The 19,620-nt window shown below is 50.4% G+C and overlaps 1 protein-coding gene across 2 annotated transcripts; it reads left to right on the forward strand.

The window, feature by feature from the left end:
* Positions 1–1,517: 1,517 nt before the first annotated feature.
* On the forward strand, positions 1,518–7,790 carry LOC125725508 (CCN family member 1-like). 2 transcript variants are annotated; one of them, XM_049002469.1, is made up of 5 exons: positions 1,518–1,789; positions 2,721–2,934; positions 3,481–3,810; positions 4,488–4,696; positions 6,447–7,790. In XM_049002469.1, the coding sequence occupies exons 1-5, from the start codon at positions 1,547–1,549 to the stop codon at positions 6,798–6,800; spliced, it is 1,350 nt and encodes a 449-aa protein (XP_048858426.1). In that variant the 5' UTR covers positions 1,518–1,546; the 3' UTR covers positions 6,801–7,790. The 2 variants fall into 2 exon arrangements, with proteins under 2 accessions (XP_048858426.1, XP_048858415.1); XM_049002458.1 differs by having other exon boundaries at positions 1,519–1,789; positions 3,478–3,810.
* Positions 7,791–19,620: the final 11,830 nt, after the last annotated feature.

Consider the following 19,620-nt stretch of genomic DNA (forward strand, 5'->3'; position numbering starts at 1 on the left):
GTTTGTGTTTTTCCTATGAGAACAAGCAGGTTCAGTGGCGAGGGAACCTGCCTTTCCTGGAATGTGACACGTCAGGAAAGCCTTTGGAAGGATGCCGGTTTGTGGCAGGGAGGGGGGTCCGAGCACAGGCACTTCCCACGATGAGGGGGCGTTGGTGGGATTCTCCATTGTTTTCAGCGTTCAAACACCTCGTAACCAGGCAAAGGGGGGATTCCCTGTCTCCTGTTTTTCTTTTTTTTAATGGCCGTCCTATATTTCCACTCTGGTTACGGAATCTTTGACTAAGGTGTCTAGCCTCTCTCCGCCTTGGCTGACGCTGAAAGCGACGCAGCCGTCAGGCCATTAAGAGGCTCGCGCGTCACCCTTGAATGCTGTAGGGTAACCTCCCCTCTGCGCGGCTCGCGCGTCACCCGAGAAGGCTGTGGGGTAACCTCCCCTCTGCGCGACTCGCGCGTCACCCGAGAAGGCTGCGGGTAACCTCCCCTCTGCGCGACTCGCGCGTCACCCTAGAAGGCTGTGGGGTAACCTCCCCTCTGCGCGACTCGCGCGTCACCCTAGAAGGCTGTGGGGCAACCTCCCCTCTGCGCGACTCGCGCGTCACCCTAGAAGGCTGTGGGGTAACCTCCCCTCTGCGCGACTCGCGCGTCACCCTAGAAGGCTGTGGGGTAACCTCCCCTCTGCGCGACTCGCGCGTCACCGGAGAAGGCTGCGGGTAACCTCCCCTCTGCGCGACTCGCGCGTCACCCAAGAAGGCTACCGGGTAACCTCCACTCTGCGCGGCTCGCGCGTCACCCGAGAAGGCTGCCGGGTAACCTCCACTCTGCGCGGCTCGCGCGTCACCCGAGAAGGCTGCCGGGTAACCCTCCCTCTCCGCGGCTCGCGCTGCCTGCTTATTCAGTCTCATCGTCGTCTGGATTGTTTCCCAAGCTTTGCAAATCTGTAGCATTTTGTGCTTGAATTTTGTCTTTTTTCTTTCTTTTTTTAAACAAACTATCACTATACCTTTCAGTTATTTAAGCCTTGTCACACTTTGTAATATTCATTTTTCTTTAAATATACACCAGATTCAAAGAGAGATGAATGTCACACGCAGTGTGGCTGCGAATTTTCTACTCAGCGCTTTTTGATAAATTTTGCACCCAGTTTAAATTTTGCTTTACATGTGCAACAAATACTTACTTGACAAAATTTTGCACTGTGCATAGTTTTGTAAATAAAACTTGCTCCACAGGATTTTGCACAAGGGAATCTCTCTTTGTTTTTATTTTGTTTTTTTATTTCCCTGTGAAAAAAGCAGGTGCGAATTTCGCAGGGATTCGGTTTTACTGTGGTGCGTGTCTCCTCCAGCAGGTTTGCGCTTCCCATCGCATATCCGCCAGCCGGGTCTCCTCTCCTCAATCACTCACCGTTCTTCCTTTTTTATCGTCCCCTCTGCTCCACCACTTCTCCCCCCACCCCACCCAGTAAGGGGGCTGCCCGGTGATGTCACGGGGGGGCCGGCGTCCAGCCGCTATAAGTGGCCGGGCGGCAGAGGACTGATTTCTCAATGAAGCGGAGCGGAGAGCCGCTGAGAGTCGCGGGGGAGGCAGGGTGCGGGACGGACACGCACACCCAGGCGGGCTCTGAACACAGACAGGGACTTCTCTCCCCCGTCGTATCACGGACTCTGAAGCTTCAGCGACGGTCACATTCGTTGCCAAGAAACGAGGAGAGCATGTTTGCCCCCAAGAGCTTGGCGCAGGCTTCCCTCCTGGTCCTGCTTCCACTTCTGTGCATCACTGCAGCCACGGTGAGTCCCCAAATCGCACGCTGGTCTCTCTAACATATAGCTATACTCCTTCATCATAACTGGACCTCTGTCCATGGCTGTCTCTGCATCTGTTCCCTTGTGGGGCGAATGATCTGGCATTGTACCACATTGTATGTTTTCTGTGCATTTGGCCATGAACGCCTGAATCTGGCAGGTTTCTGTCTTTAGCACGCGCGGACGTTACAGTAACCTTACAGGCATCTATGCAGAAAGTGTCATGAACTTTAGTATGAGATTAGGAGCGGTGTTGGCCATGCCTGCTGCACTTTGTGGCTGAACCTTATTCTCGTGTAGAGATTGTCAGTCCTTCCTCTGAGGTGGTAGGAGCCCAAGCCGGGCCGCTTCCAGCTGCGTGCCGTGCGCCGCGTGGTCTGTGTCTGTTCTCTGCTGACGCCCCCTAACAGTAAACAGCCGTGACAGGCTGCCGGCAGCTGGAATGTGGGCTGGGGGGGAGGGGGGGCTTAGCTCCTGCTGGCCATGTAAAGACTGCAGGCGTGCCCACTCAGGGTGCCACGGGGGGAGGAGGTCAGGTGTGGGTCTCCCCGCGGTGTGGCAGGGGCACGGAGCTCTCGCTCTCCCTCTATCTCTCCCTCTCTCTCTCTGTTTGTTTCCTGACATGAAAAAACAGCATCTCCATGGCAACCGTACTGTCAGCGCCACTCATATTGCTGTCATTAGTCGTAGCACAGAACAAGCAACATTCTGGCACAAAGTTGTTTCCATTTATTAAACATAAAAACTCCAACCTCTAACCTTAGGAATGACCCCCCCCACACAGAAGCATACCTGCATGATTTTACTTGTTTCCTTCCTTCAGTTACAAATTGTAAAGGGTTAGTTTTCTGCCAACTTTATCCATTGACACTCTTCCTTGTTGGTCATGAAGGTCTGTTGACCCCCCCCCCCCCAGGGTAACAGCAGCTGCCCCCAAGTGTGCTCCTGCCCGACATCACCCCCTATCTGCCCACCGGGGGTCAGCCTGGCCACTGACGCATGCGGCTGCTGCAGGGTCTGCGCCCGCCAGTTCAACCAGGACTGCGGCCCCAGCCAGCCCTGCGACCACATCAAGGGTCTGCGCTGCCAGATGGGTGCAAATGGTGACCCAGAGCGGGGGCTCTGCCGGGGTGAGGACCGGGGGGGGGCAGAAGGTCGTTATCACACATTGTCTTTGTAAATCTTTTAGGATTAATATTCCCACCCAGCATGTGCCATTTACCCAAAGATGTATGACACTGTACAGCACTGGGGAAACGTACCTGCTGGGCGGAATTTTGCTTAATTCCCAATGCAGTCATTGGTCACTGGACATTGGAGTGACTTGCTAGAGACTTAGAAACCTTGTTTCCATCTAATGAGTTATTTTTTCTCTACCTATGCATTAGTGCACCTATTAATTGTTCAGGCTGTTACTGTGTTAGGTTAGTAAGAATCCGTTAGCCAGTTCCTGGGTTGGGTACCCCTCGAAGACACTGCAGCCGGCTAACTGTACATACTGGGCCCTTTGTGTTTTTATAAAACCTGTGACTTCCTTCTGTTGCTCTTACTAAACTTGTATTTCATAGCATCTGCTAAATGAAGGAGCACTGACGTTCCCGGCTGTAAGGAGGAGCGCAGGGGGCGCTGTGGTGCGGTAGCACGCACGTGATCATGGGTTCTTGCACCTGCAGCAGATGCACAGGGCCGGCCATGCGAGTTCGGCGGGCGCCTCTACCAGCACGGTGAGCACTTCCAGCCCAGCTGCCAACACCAGTGCAGCTGCATGGACGGAGTGCTGGGCTGCATGCCGCTGTGCCCGCACCGCATGCCGCTGCCGGACCCGCGCTGCGCCAGCCCGCGCCTCCTGCGCCCTGAGGGCCGCTGCTGCGAGGAGTGGGTCTGCGAGGACAGCAACCATGTAGGTGAGGGCCCCGTGGGGCCCCTGGCTCACCCCAATGCCATCAGCAGTGCAGTGCTGCCACCACCAGGCCCCCGCCACCCCGGCACTGCGGGCACATTCCAAGGTACCCATCGCATTTTCTCCTGCGCCGTTGCTTCTCTGTCACCCCTTTAAGCATGGCCGCCTTTAAAATCTGTCCCCGGCTTTTGGACTGAGCTTGTGTAAACAGTGTGTGTTTTATGTATATGCTGCATGCTGTGTGCTGCATGTCTGTGTTGGGCGTCCGCACTGCATGTCGGCTCCATGCCAGGCTTCAGCCAGAAGTCCACTGCGGGGTTTGATCCCCCTCCCCCATATGACAGGCTGTGGGGGCCCCCATCAGGACAGCGCAGATGTGGAAAGTCAGCGATGAGAGAGGCAATGAGCGTCTTGTGCGGAGCGACTGATAGCTTCTGGATCTTTATTTTTTTATTTCCGTGTTGAGTCTTGCAGGGAAACTGGAAGATGAAAACTAGACAGATGGCTGGAATTTTATTGTTCAGTGGCAATAAACCAGCATACATTCCTGTGGCCAGGGGATTATGAAGCATAACTTATTTTTGTGCAAGTTCAGGCCATAATTCACCTTTTTTTCACCTGATCTTTAAAGACCTCATCAAGGCAAAAGTAGAACAGATGCTGAATCGGTGTGGGGGGGGGGGGGTCCAGACAAAATAATGGCTGTATTATAGTGTATAAGACCATAAAAAGTTATGAAGAGCCTTTTCTAAGCATGCAATTTGACTCCCATTGCCCCCTTAGAGTGGAAGTCCCGCCCCCACACCTTTGTCCAGTCCCTGCAGACCACCCAGTGCCTGCCGCAGACCACCGATTGGTCAGAGTGCTCTGCGACCTGCGGGATGGGCGTGTCCAGCCGTGTGACCAATAGCAACGCAGAGTGCCAGCTCATCAGGGAGACACGACTGTGCCAGATCCGGCTGTGTGACCCGGAGGTCAGACTGCAGCTCAAGGTGGGACAGACTGTCTCCTGCCAGCTGTAACTGGGCAGGATGTTGCTCTGTGGCTGGGGATGAATGATGTGGTAACCATCCATCCATCTATCCAACCATCTATCCAACCATCCACCCATCCATCCATCCATCTATCCACCCATCCATCCATCCATCTATCCAACCATCCACCCATCCATCCATCCATCTATCCAACCATCCACCCATCCATCCATCCATCCATCCATCCATCCATCCATCTATCCAACCATCCACCCATCCATCCATCCATCTATCCAACCATCCATCCATCCAACCATCCATCCATCTATCCAACCATCCATCCATCTATCCAACCATCCACCCATCCATCCATCCAACCATCCACCCATCCATCCATCCATCCAACCATCCATCCATCCATCCATCCATCTATCCAACCATCCACCCATCCATCCATCCATCCATCTATCCACCCATCTATCCATCCATCTATCCAACCATCCACCCATCCATCCATCCATCTATCCATCCATCCATCTATCCAACCATCCACCCATCCATCTATCCAACCATCCATCCATCCATCCATCTATCCAACCATCCATCCATCTATCCACCCATCCATCCATCCAACCATCCACCCATCCATCCATCCAACCATCCATCCATCCATCCATCCATCCAACCATCCATCCATCCATCCATCTATCCAACCATCCATCCATCCATCCATCCATCCATCCATCTATCCCATAGGTTTGGGCAAATAAATGAAAGTTAATTAAAACCGACATTCAGAACCTCTATTCAACGTAATCTTACAAATACATCTGTCAGTAATTTCAGAATTAGAATTTGGTGATCAGTGTTGACACACCACAGCACACAACAAGGAAATGTGTCCTCTGCATTTAACCCATACATGACACCGTGACATAGCAGGGGGCAGCTAATTCATCCCGGGAAGCAGTGCTTGGGGGTGGTACCTTGCTCAGGGTACTGAGTGGTACCTTGCTGCTCGGGGATTTAAACCAGCAATCTTTCAATTACAAGTGCACTTCCCTAACCATTACGCCACCGCTGCCCACAGTGCGTATTTACAGTACAAGTCTTGTCAATGAAATATGAGAGCAAAAAATAAAACAAATAAAGAAAACCCCGAAACAAAATAATCGTTCATTAATTGCAATTGAAGTAAAATGTTCAATTAATTGTTTAATCGTGAAATTGATTTGAGGTCATATGGCCCAGCACTACATTATATTATCCCAGCAATCCACCCAGCTGTGGATAAACTGGGTAAAATTATCAGCTTCTTTCCAGGGAGGAAGAAGCAAATGAAGTTGCTTGGTGAAGCAGAAATGAGAGGCTTAAGGTGGCTTTTTTGAAACCTCTGAGCGTTATTGAATTAGTAACTGAAACTGCAGGTCTTGTCAGATGCTCCTGTACGGAAGATGCACAGCTTAACATTGGATTGTTCATACAGCTAGATCAGCGCTTTCCAACCCAGTCCTCAGGGAACCCCAGACACTCCACGTTTTTCCTCCCTCCCAGCTCCCAGCAACAACACTGAATGCCCTGTACAGGTGTGCTGGGAGCTGGGAGGGAGCAAAAACGTGGAGTGTCTGGGGTTCCCTGAGGACTGGGTTGGAAAGCGCTAAAGTAGATGTTTTGCCGAATTTCAAATGAAGGACAGCAGGGGACAAGCTCCCGCTCCATCCTCCCTGGCTAATCTGGCCGACTGGTTTCTCTCTGTCGCCCCCTACAGAGAGGCAAGAAGTGCCAGCGAACGGTGTGGCCCCAGGAGCCTGTGCGCATCACGTTTGCGGGCTGCTCCACGGCAAGGCGGTACCGGCCACGCTCCTGCGGCTCCTGCTCGGACAGCCGCTGCTGCACGCCCTCGCTGACGCGCACGGTGCGGCTGCGCTTCCACTGCCCCGACGGCGAGAGCTTCTCCCGCCGGCTTATGTGGATCCGCCACTGCCGCTGCCGGCGACACTGCCCTGCCCACAGAAACCCCTCCGGGCCATCCATCAGCCTCCACAATGACGTCCACACCTACGCCCCCCTCCGCCCTCGTTACCCCTCCCCCCCAAGCCGGGGTCCAGTGAAAGAACCCTAGCAGCGTGGGCACCCAGTATCTCCCATATGAGATTCCCGCCCATAGCAAGCTCCCATCACGCCATTGGGCCTTCTGCCCATCAGTCAAACCCTCAGGCGATTGGGTGATTGGCCAAAAATATTTGCTTGCACTTTAACATTTACTCTCATTGGATTGGTGTGACTCTTAGATTCAGGTCTATCCTGTGCTCAGGCTGACTGCAAAATCCTGCAGATGTAACTCGACCTTAGCTGCCTTAGTTATCTATATTATCGATGACCTTGTTGGAAAACCAGGATTCGTCACGGGCCAACAACGACGACATGAAGAGTGAAGAAACTGCACGTTTTTTGCAGTGGAACAAGTTGGATATGTCCAATACTGGACAACAGCGACTGGTTGTCCATTTGAACAGGAATGTGGTGATGAATGACCTTATTCTAAACTTCTTCTCTGGCCGTATGCAACTGGTTATTATTTTTGATAGATTAGAGAAAACGTGGTAATATTGCAGTTTAATATTCTTTGCCGAGAGAGAAGTAAACTATCAGCAGTATCAATATTACTGAGATACTATCTGTTAAGAGACGTCCTGTCACAACTGATAGGTAAAGGAATGTATTCGCAGGCCAAGCGGCTGCTTCCTGCAAATGTCAGGCCCGCTCTGACTGTAAGGCGTCAGCTGAAGAGAGCGTGGCGGCCTAGTGAGGTGGCGTAATGTCGGAGTAATGTCGGAGTAATGTAGGAGTAATGTCGGAGTAATGTCGGAGTAATGTAGGATGCCTCCCCTGTGGGCCTCTGCCTTTGCATCCGTGTGCGTGTGGGAAGCGTGTGGGAAGCGTGTGCCATGTAGACCGTGTCTGTACAGACTCTGCCGTTGGCAGAGTGGCGCTTTCTGGAAACCACTTCATTTTTCGAGGTGTTTTAAGTGCCTAAGAGTCTTTTTGTATTGAAATGAAGATTTGATTTGTATTTAAGCTATTTTGTTTAATATATTTCTTTAATGTCTTCTGTCTGTCTTCCAAAGTCATCTTCGGAAGAGAAAATATGCAAACATGAAAAAATGTGTGTCTGTGTGGCTGCTGCTGGGCAGAGACTCATGTAAACAAACCATACAAAGTCAGTGTTTCGATCGCAGAACAGTTTAGCGCATAAAGCATGAATCTCTGTCCGGGTATTTCTGCACATCTGCGCAGGCAGAGAATGGCCCCCAACCCACAAGCCTATGGATGGAAAATGGATGGAAGCCTTGAATTTGAATGAATGACATCTGTTTTAAATCGGCCAGCTCATGGAGAGCTGGTGGCTGCTTGGTTAGGGACACAGACTGAACGCCTGAAGGTTTTTAGTTTAAGTCTCTTGCTGTAGTAACTGCTTGAGTGAGCAGTTAGCCTGAGTGCCCCAGTAATAGGACAGCAATGCAGAAACACATGCCACTCTAGGCTGACACCTTTCTTATAAACCTAAAACGTACACATAAGGAGAGTGTGTTAGAGTAAGACTGCGCAGACTGCTACCAGTTCAACATTCTCCAGCACAATGCACTGCACTGTCCTGAGCTTGGTTCACGTCCCCATCTTCCGGACGGTGGGGTGACAGTTGACGACTGGCTCTGTCCCTTGTGGGTACACGACCCCTTCCTACCCCACATTCCTGCTAGCATGACCCCGGATTTTCATGGCAAACATCACAGATGCCTCCCAAATTCCACACAACTTCCCCCCAGGCTCCTGAAGGCCACCCCTGCCTCTGTCCACCCCCTCACCTTCCCAGAGAAGCACGGAAACACACTGACCTACATTGTAGACTGGGTCGCGGCCAGCTCGGGTGGCCCAGATACAGTCAGTTCCTGTCACAGCAGATCCCTCTTTAGCCATTAGAACGGACACCAAAGCGTTGCCATTTCTTAAAAAAAAAATTTCAGAAGAACCACAGTGGAAACACAATCCTTCCAAAGCAGCAGAAAATTATTGTACCAAGTACATTGATTATATTAATTCAATTCAGCCAGGCCATAATAGCATATCCTTCTACAGCATGACATATTTGGTTATTTTATTAAATTTTTGTCATGTTACTATACAACATTGTCACTGGTTAATAAATAGTGCATTTGTCCACTGAGTCAGTAAAATTACCAAGTAATTATTTTAAAGTATGTTTACTTTAAGTAATTGAAGGCATTATGGACTCTTATCCGCGTTCTACGATTCCTGGCGACGTTCACAAACCCCGGTCCGGACGCACAGCGCGCCCCCGTCTCGTATCCACAGTGCGGTTCTGCACCTGAGCTCTTTTCGGGCTCCATTCAAACGTGCGCGCTTTCCCGCTGCTATGTGCGCCTCCAGTCCGGACAGCGGCTTGACGTCACGCCTAAATACGCGCGCGCAGCTCTTCGCCGTCTCCGTGGAGACCGTCGCGCCATCTGCCGTCATCTTCTCCGGGGCTACAGCTATTCTTTTTTTTTACATATATTTACTCAGATTTTACCACGTCCCCTCCCCCAAACAAGTGTTTGCTTTGCTGTCGTGATTTATACTGATAAATTAAGCGATTTCTTGGGAGTTTAAGGGTGCACTCAGAACGCCACTCCCAAGGCAATGACGAGAAATGTGTCTACATGTCAGAAAAGCCCACGGACATTCCTGGGGCCATGGTTAATATGTGTTATGGAATCGTTGGAATAAATTATTTTTTTACTTTATTACTTTATTAACCACATAAGTTACTGACATTTTCTGGAAACTCCAAATAATGTCTGATTTGATGATCCAGGCCATCCCTTGGAGAGATCACGTAGGCTAACATCAGTAAACCATGTCAGAAATTCCTAGCAAATATCAACGGACCACCATACCCCATGTGAAAGGCACCGTTTTCTCAGTCGAAATCACACATTTATATTTGTCGATGCACATTCAGAGACTGTCATTGTCAGAGGGGAAGCGTAGTTCTCTGTAAAGACATCATGGTGCCCCTGACTGAGTGAACGTTGGCTACAGAGTGAGGCAGCAGGGCTCAGGTCTGCCCTGATTTTCAGGGGACTGACAGATTCACCATCGAGCCACTAGCGGAACAGGAAATGTCCCCAAAACTCACAGGAAGACTAGGACATCAGAGGTATGGTCATTTGAGAAGGGGAAGAAAGAAAACCCTCTGGCTAATGTGAAAAAAGAGCGTTAAAACGTTTTAAGGTGATGCAGGGTAGTAAATTCACAAAAAAGCACGAGTTACCCTTTTGAATCTTTCCTACAGATGGAAGGTTATACAAAATGCTTTTATTGTTATTGTCAAACTCTATTAGTTTGAACTATCTGGTAACTATTTTTATCTCAGTTGTTTTATAACAAAATGCTTGCTTGGGAATTGTTGTAAACATCAGTAAACCATGTCAGAAATTATTAGCAAATATCAACGTAATTGTTGACATTTGGAATATTGTGCTATACTGTTGCACTTAGTGCTTTGGGCGCCCTCTGTTGGAAATTATTCAGAACTGACATTTAATTTGTTATGCCTACTTATTACAGGCAAAATAGTACTATACGATAAAATAGAATTGGAGACCAGACGTAATTTTATTTTAAATATCATTTTTAGATTTTAAAATGCTCAAACAACTCTAATTTGATGTTCAATGGTTGCTTTTATATGCGTGTATGGATTGCTAGTTGATCCCATCCATTCATCTTCTAATAACTGACCCCTGGTCAGGGTGGGGTTGGGGGTAGGGTGGAGGGCTTAATAGGATAGGGGTACAGCCCAGAAGTGATGCCAGCCTATTACAGGGCACATTCATACACACAGTGGGAGGACACAGGAAGAACATACAAACTCCACATGCGAAAAGTGGAAGCGGAATTGGAACCAAAACCCTGGTGGCGGATCTATAGCACACTCTCTAATTCTTCTTTTCTCACAAATTTACTGGCAAGTAAGAGACTGTTCACCAAAGAGCATCTGTCTTCACTGGGGTCTGAGAGCATTTTCCAGTATCAGTGAGGTATGGGACAAGCAGGAGTAATTCATCCTTACAGAGTTAATGACTGAAACTGGTAAGAGCTCAGCATATTTTCAAACCACAGATAATATACAGATAATTAACCTCCTTGGTAAGATTCACTCACCTACATTTAACCAAAAATATTTCCAGAAGCGCATTCTCTCACCCTAGACCACCCCCAATAGCTCCCAAAGTTATGTCTGTAAAAGTAGCTCTCATTGTAAAAGAAAAATGGTTGGAGACCCCTGAATTAGGCCAATCAGCTGAGAAATAATCAACATTGCACGACCACTGATGTAAGAATTTGCCATTGACTACATGCGTAGTACACAATGTTCTGACACACTGCACAGCTATCAGCATAGCAGTACCACACAATCTTCCACAAAGATTCTACAGTGGAGTTATAAATGAAGTGTATGTTTACATTTAATCAGTAAAATGCATTCCAAGCAGCGGAAATAAACATATTAAGCAAATAGAGAGCATTAACACCAGCATAATGTTCCATGTTTAATGCATAAGATACAGAAATAAAGCATTACTGTAACACCCTGCACAAAAACACTTCCTGCATTTATAAGTTAAGAACAGCAGGCGCATATTAAAATGAAACTGTAAGCAATACAGCATTTTAAGTCAACATTCTGACAAATGACATAGTTTATAATAACATAAAACATTGTTCAACACTTGCTATGGGTGCAGATCTGAATGTTTTATGAAACTGGTTACTATCCAGAGTAAAAACAAACAGCTTGTGAATTAACAAGGAACATAACAACGTGGCATCTGATATAGGCCCGTACCACAGGAAACAACGCGGGGACGTCTGATATAGTCCTGTACCACAGGAAACAAACGCGGGGGCGTCTGATATAGTCCTGTACCACAGGTAAACAACTCGGGGACGTCTGATATAGGCCCGTACCACAGGAAACAACTCGGGGACGTCTGATATAGGCCCGTACCACAGGAAACAACGCGGGGACGTCTGATATAGGCCCGTACCACAGGTAACAACGCGGGGGCGTCTGATATAGGCCCGTACCACAGGAAACAACGCAGGGACGTCTGATATAGGCCCGTACCACAGGTAACGTGGGGACGTCTGATATAGTCCTGTACCACAGGTAACAACTCGGGGACGTCTGATATAGGCCCGTACCACAGGAAACAACACGGGGGCGTCTGATATAGGCCCGTACCACAGGAAACAACGCGGGGACGTCTGATATAGGCCCGTACCACAGGTAACAACTCGGGGACGTCTGATATAGGCCCGTACCACAGGAAACAACGCAGGGACGTCTAATATAGGCCCGTACCACAGGTAACGCGGGGACGTCTGATATAGGCCCGTACCACAGGAAACAACGCAGGAACGTCTGATATAGGCCCGTACCACAGGTAACGCGGGGACGTCTGATATAGGCCCGTACCACAGGTAACGCGGGGACGTCTGATATAGGCCCGTACCACAGGAAACAACGCGGGGGCGTCTGATATAGGCCCGTATCACAGGTAACAACGTGGGGATGTCTGATATAGGCCCGTACCACAGGTAACGCGGGGACGTCTGATATAGGCCCGTACCACAGGTAACGCGGGGACGTCTGATATAGGCCCGTACCACAGGAAACAACGCGGGGGCGTCTGATATAGGCCCGTATCACAGGTAACAACGTGGGGATGTCTGATATAGGCCCGTACCACAGGTAACAACGCGGGGGTGTCTGATATAGGCCCGTACCACAGGTAACAACGCGGGAGCGTCTGATATAGGCCCGTACCACAGGTAACAACGCGGGGGCGTCTGATATAGGCCCGTACCACAGGTAACAACGCGGGGGCGTCTGATATAGGCCCGTACCACAGGTAACAACGCGGGGACGGCTGATATAGGCCCGTACCACACGAAACAACGCGGGGGCGTCTGATATAGTCCTGTACCACAGGTAACAACTCGGGGACGTCTGATATAGGCCCGTACCACAGGAAACAACACGGGGGCGTCTGATATAGGCCCGTACCACAGGAAACAACGCGGGGACGTCTGATATAGGCCCGTACCACAGGTAACAACTCGGGGACGTCTGATATAGGCCCGTACCACAGGAAACAACGCGGGGACGTCTGATATAGGCCCGTACCACAGGTAACGCGGGGACGTCTGATATAGTCCTGTACCACAGGTAACAACTCGGGGACGGCTGATATAGGCCCGTACCACAGGAAACAACACGGGGGCGTCTGATATAGGCCCGTACCACAGGAAACAACGCGGGGACGTCTGATATAGGCCCGTACCACAGGTAACAACTCGGGGACGTCTGATATAGGCCCGTACCACAGGTAACGCGGGGACGTCTGATATAGTCCTGTACCACAGGTAACAACTCGGGGACGTGTGATATAGGCCCGTACCACAGGTAACAACTCGGGGACGTCTGATATAGGCCCGTACCACAGGAAACAACGCAGGGACGTCTGATATAGGCCCGTACCACAGGTAACGCGGGGACGTCTGATATAGGCCCGTACCACAGGAAACAACGCAGGAACGTCTGATATAGCCCCGTACCACAAGTAACGCGGGGACGTCTGATATAGGCCCGTACCACAGGTAACGCGGGGACGTCTGATATAGGCCCGTACCACAGGAAACAACGCGGGGGCGTCTGATATAGGCCCGTACCACAGGTAACAACGCGGGAGCGTCTGATATAGGCCCGTACCACAGGTAACAACGCGGGGGTGTCTGATATAGGCCCGTATCACAGGTAACAACGCGGGGACGTCTGATATAGGCCCGTACCACAGGTAACAACGCGGGGACGTCTGATATAGGCCCGTACCACAGGAAACAACGCAGGGACGTCTGATATAGGCCCGTACCACAGGTAACGTGGGGACGTCTGATATAGGCCCGTACCACAGGAAACAACGCAGGAACGTCTGATATAGGCCCGTACCACAGGTAACGCGGGGACGTCTGATATAGGCCCGTACCACAGGAAACAACGCAGGAACGTCTGATATAGGCCCGTACCACAGGTAACGCGGGGACGTCTGATATAGGCCCGTACCACAGGAAACAACGCGGGGGCGTCTGATATAGTCCCGTACCACAGGTAACAACTCGGGGACGTCTGATATAGGCCCGTACCACAGGAAACAACGCGGGGACGTCTGATATAGGCCCGTATCACAGGTAACAACGCGGGGACGTCTGATATAGGCCCGTACCACAGGAAACAACGCAGGGACGTCTGATATAGGCCCGTACCACAGGAAACGCGGGGACGTCTGATATAGGCCCGTACCACAGGTAACGCGGGGACGTCTGATATAGGCCCGTACCACAGGAAACAACGCGGGGGCGTCTGATATAGTCCCGTACCACAGGTAACAACTCGGGGACGTCTGATATAGGCCCGTACCACAGGAAACAACGCGGGGACGTCTGATATAGGCCCGTATCACAGGTAACAACGCGGGGACGTCTGATATAGGCCCGTACCACAGGTAACAACGCGGGGACGTCTGATATAGGCCCGTACCACAGGAAACAACGCAGGGACGTCTGATATAGGCCCGTACCACAGGTAACGCGGGGACGTCTGATATAGGCCCGTACCACAGGAAACAACGCAGGAACGTCTGATATAGGCCCGTACCACAGGAAACAACGCAGGAACGTCTGATATAGGCCCGTACCACAGGAAACAACGCAGGAACGTCTGATATAGGCCCGTACCACAGGTAACGCGGCGACGTCTGATATAGGCCCGTACCACAGGTAACGCGGGGACGTCTGATATAGGCCCGTACCACAGGAAACAACACGGGGGCGTCTGATATAGGCCCGTATCACAGGTAACAACGTGGGGATGTCTGATATAGGCCCGTACCACAGGTAACAACGCGGGGGTGTCTGATATAGGCCCGTACCATAGGTAACAACGCGGGAGCGTCTGATATAGGCCTGTACCACAGGAAACAACGCAGGAACGTCTGATATAGGCCCGTACCACAGGTAACGCGGGGACGTCTGATATAGGCCCGTACCACAGGAAACAACGCAGGAACGTCTGATATAGGCCTGTACCACAGGAAACAACGCAGGAACGTCTGATATAGGCCCGTACCACAGGTAACGCGGCGACGTCTGATATAGGCCCGTACCACAGGTAACGCGGGGACGTCTGATATAGGCCCGTACCACAGGAAACAACACGGGGGCGTCTGATATAGGCCCGTATCACAGGTAACAACGTGGGGATGTCTGATATAGGCCCGTACCACAGGTAACAACGCGGGGGTGTCTGATATAGGCCCGTACCATAGGTAACAACGCGGGAGCGTCTGATATAGGCCTGTACCACAGGTAACAGCGCGGGGGCGTCTGATATAGGCCCGTACCACAGGTAACAACGCGGGGGCGTCTGATATAGGCCCGTACCACAGGTAACAACGCGGGGGTGTCTGATATAGGCCCGTATCACAGGTAACAACGCGGGGACGTCTGATATAGGCCCGTACCACAGGTAACAACGCGGGGACGTCTGATATAGGCCCGTACCACAGGAAACAACGCAGGGACGTCTGATATAGGCCCGTACCACAGGTAACGCGGGGACGTCTGATATAGGCCCGTACCACAGGAAACAACGCAGGAACGTCTGATATAGGCCCGTACCACAGGTAACGCGGGGACGTCTGATATAGGCCCGTACCACAGGTAACGCGGGGACGTCTGATATAGGCCCGTACCACAGGAAACAACGCGGGGGCGTCTGATATAGGCCCGTATCACAGGTAACAACGTGGGGATGTCTGATATAGGCCCGTACCACAGGTAACAACGCGGGGGTGTCTGATATAGGCCCGTACCACAGGTAATAACGCGGGGGCGTCTGATATAGGCCCGTACCACAGGTAACAACGCGGGGGTGTCTGATATAGGCCCGTATCACAGGTAACAACGCGGGGACGTCTGATATAGGCCCGTACCACAGGTAACAACGCGGGGGCATCTGATATAGGCCCGTACCACAGGTAACAACACGGGGACGTCTGATATAGGCCCGTACCACAGGTAACAACGCGGGGGCGTCTGATATAGGCCCGTACCACAGGTAACAACGCGGGGACGTCTGATATAGGCCCGTACCACAGGAAACAACACGGGGCCGTCTGATATAGGCCCGTACCACAGGAAACAACGTGGGGACGTCTGATATAGGCCTGTACCACAGGAAACAACGCGGGGACGTCTGATATAGGCCCGTACCACAGGTAACAATGCGGGGACGTCTGATATAGGCCCGTACCACAGGAAACAACGCGGGAACGTCTGATATAGTCCCGTACCACAGGTAACAACGCGGGGGCGTTTGATATAGGCCCGTACCACAGGTAACAACGCGGGGACGTCTGATATTGGCTTATAGAATAGAGACACATGCAGGGTCATCTGTTTTGTGACAGGGGAGGACAAACATGAAGATGGAGTCAGATTCAGTAGCACATCAATTCAATTCAATTTACATAGCGCCTTTCACAACAGTTTCCTTATGGGACTTGACAAGAGTGTGTGGCAAGACTACAGTACATTGTTAATACACAATGGTACCTGAAACAGGTACAAAGGGAAGAGGAAAAGAAAGACCCCCACCCCAGGAGACTCGGGGAAGAGGGGGGACCAGGGGGGCAATGCCCCCACGGCTGGAAAAACATTGCTAAAGTGCCCATTAGAGTCACAAGACTGTCACTTTTGGGTGCCCTAGTGTGTCCCCTTCATGGGAGATGATGGCGCTATAAAGCAAGAAAATCTGATGAAGTGTCTTAATGAGTGCCCTTCTGTCAGGGGGAATGTGATGCAGTGCCCTATAAAGTATCCTTACAATGGTCTAAGTTTCCTTAGGATGATGTGCCCTCGTGATGGAGAGAAAAATACCTCTGCTGGCTGCCTTTCCAGTAAAGAGAATGAGATGAGGTGGGTGCCCCACTATAAGATGCAGTGTGACAACTGGCTCGCCTCTATAGTCGACAAACCATTAGCTGAATATTCTTAACCTACTTCACCATATGTAGTGCAGCAGTCTACTAGTGGGGGGAGGGGTGGCTGACATACAATAGCTGCTCTTTATACTTTTTTGCCCCAGCCTGAATCCGTCACTGATCACCACGATGGCTCACACTTAGCTTTCCGTTATCAGGTGTCCCCCCCCCCCCCCCACTGTATTCACTATCTGCCCTTCAAACAACCACCCCCCACCCCTCAAAAGCAGGAGAGACCAGAGGAATCCAGGGAGCTTCCTGTCACTAACTGGAAGAAATTCCACATGACATTACAACATAAGACCCCTACAAACCTGCCCTCCATTTCACCCACCCAGGAAGACCCCCCCTCTCCCACATCAACCACTGTCCTGTTCCCCTTTTTTGTGTTTATCTCTCATATTGAGACACCCCCTCCATTAGTCCCTCCCTCTCCCCCTCTGCGATTGGCCGACCTGTTAATTCGGCCCCGCTTGTGTTGGGGTATCGCTTTACCCCAGACAATGGGCACAGCCAATGAAAGCATATCGGCCCAGCAACGAAAGTGTGGCCCCAGCAGGGGGGCGCACCCCCTGTCCCACGACCCCCCCCCCCCCCCCCCCCCAGAGCACCATCAAAGGCTCAGCTCTCTACTGATCACCCGGAGAATGGGACAGCGAGCTTTTTGAAGCCTTTGTATGAAGAGGATTTCAGCATAATCACACAGTACTGCCTCTTTTCAAACCGACTTCATTGTTATTGTAAAGAAAGGAGTTGGGGTGGGGGGCTGGTGTTGACCATGCAATGCCCCCAAATTCACACCAACAGGTAGAAAAAGTTACATATCAATGAGACCTTTGAACCCACCGCTTCAGGAAAGGAACTCCACGGGGCCAAGAGCTGCTGTCCATAGCAATACCTCCATCAATCCATCCATCCAGCTAACCTGAGTGCGCTCTCAGGGAATTGGAGAATACTACCTGAGCCGGATTCAGCCCTCCTCTACCTTCAGTAGGCAGATTAATTTGGCTGATAACATCAGTGATCAAGCTTTTTTTTACCTAAGGGCTTCAGCCAAGGTCAGAAATGTTCTTCTTCTCAGACACTTTGAGAAACTGATTCATGTTTTTATTGCCTCTCAACTTGCCTACTGCAGTTGCCTGTACCCCCCCCCCCCCCCCAGTTCTCCCTTCCTCACTCCAATGAAAGTCAGTGTCTCCAATTAAGGGCTCAGTCTAAGTCTCTGTGCCCAGTGCTTTGCACAATCATACAGATCTCCCCAGACCTCCTGCCCCCCATTGTACCACTATATTCAGTGTGCTTTAGCCACACTATATTCTCAGCGGGGTGCTGTATACATTTATCTTTCTGGAGGGGCCTCTAATTCTGCTAAATCCCTCAGCGAATAGCAGCATGGAGCGATAGCCCCTTACCCTTCCTCCGGACACCCACCTCTTCCAGCACTTTCCGTGTGGCCCCAGTCCATCCTTTGTGCAAATAGGTTAAACAGAGGAGGGCTGGGGGTGGGGGGCGGGGGGCGAGGGTAAAGGTGCGAGGGGGACAGGGGGTGCTGGAGTGTTCTGAAGCGGGATTAGGTGTTTCAGGCTGTCAGTGTCAGCTGGGGGAACGCTCAGTCTGTGCTCCTCAAACACCATCTGCGGTGGCGGAAGGGACGCTGGGAGCAGGTGTCTGCTGTTTTTAGGGCCATCGGTCCCCCCGCACATTGGCGCGATCCGCCCGTCCACTTTCCTTAGGTAAAGCCGTCACTCAGAAAAGTGAGGAAAAATAAAGCCGCAAAAAGCGCCAGGTGGCCCGGAAATACCGGTATTCCGAGGGAATACTTTCGAATTCCAAGTTTTTACCACTGTCTCTATCAAAATATATTACATGGTGTTTTTCATTTAAACGTAACGGGTATTAAATTAGTCTCATTGGGAATTTAAGGCATAATTGCTTTCACTGCACTGCGGTCTTTGATGTTCTCGACTGAACATGATCAAGTTGGATTCATACACTGTAAACAACACTTAATATTTCCTGTTTGAACTCAAGACAGTATTGAGTGTACCCCCGTTCTTTTTAAATAATGGTCCAATTAGGCGCAAATTATTGCATTATTGGTGAGACGTAAATATTTCCTTTTGCTCCCCCAGAACGGCAGCGCTAATATAATATCCAGTCTACTTTCAAGCCTTAAGACTAGATGCTAGGATCGCCATAATTTTCTGACGTTAACAAGTCATGCCCATTTGCTTTACTCGATTAATTTGCCTTTTAGTAATACCCTTTGGATACGCAAGATGTTTAATAAATGGATGGAGAGAAAAATGTCGATGAAAAAATAAAAACGTATTATGTCTTATCCAGAAGGTGGCGCTCCAGCACTCAAAGTAAAATCACCGTTTTTACAGATAATTCAATTCAATTGAATTCAATCTAATGTATTTTGTTCCGGCCAGCACCATAGAAACACAAACTGCGTATAAAACCAAGATTTTGCTGATTTTATACTATGTAAGTTTCTTGTGTTTGGTCGCAGAATCATAACGATTTATACAATAGAGTAAATTAAATATACGATCGATATTATTACGATTATTAATTTCGAATCAGTACGTTTTCTTACGGTTTTGTTCATCTGAGACATACACTAAACTGCATTCTCTATATTTAGTCAAAAACTACAACCTAAAGGTTTATTTTAGACCTAAGCGTGTGTTCTGAATTTGGAGGCGAGCGCCACGGGCACCTTGTGCAGTCCGGATGACTTTACGTGCGGCCTCATTGACAGTT

Source organism: Brienomyrus brachyistius, chromosome 2 (assembly GCF_023856365.1).
Source record: "Brienomyrus brachyistius isolate T26 chromosome 2, BBRACH_0.4, whole genome shotgun sequence".
NCBI classification, from domain to species: Eukaryota; Metazoa; Chordata; class Actinopteri; order Osteoglossiformes; family Mormyridae; genus Brienomyrus; species Brienomyrus brachyistius.

Excerpts from the sequence above, each read along its gene's own strand:
- LOC125725508 (XM_049002458.1), top strand. The coding sequence starts at position 1,547 with ATGAAGCGGAGCGGAGAGCCGCTGAGAGTCGCGGGGGAGGCAGGGTGC. Across the intron at positions 1,790-2,720 it reads TGTGCATCACTGCAGCCACG|GGTAACAGCAGCTGCCCCCA; the intron begins GTGAGTCCCCAA and ends CCCCCCCCCCAG. Across the intron at positions 2,935-3,477 it reads AGAGCGGGGGCTCTGCCGGG|CAGATGCACAGGGCCGGCCA; the intron begins GTGAGGACCGGG and ends TTGCACCTGCAG.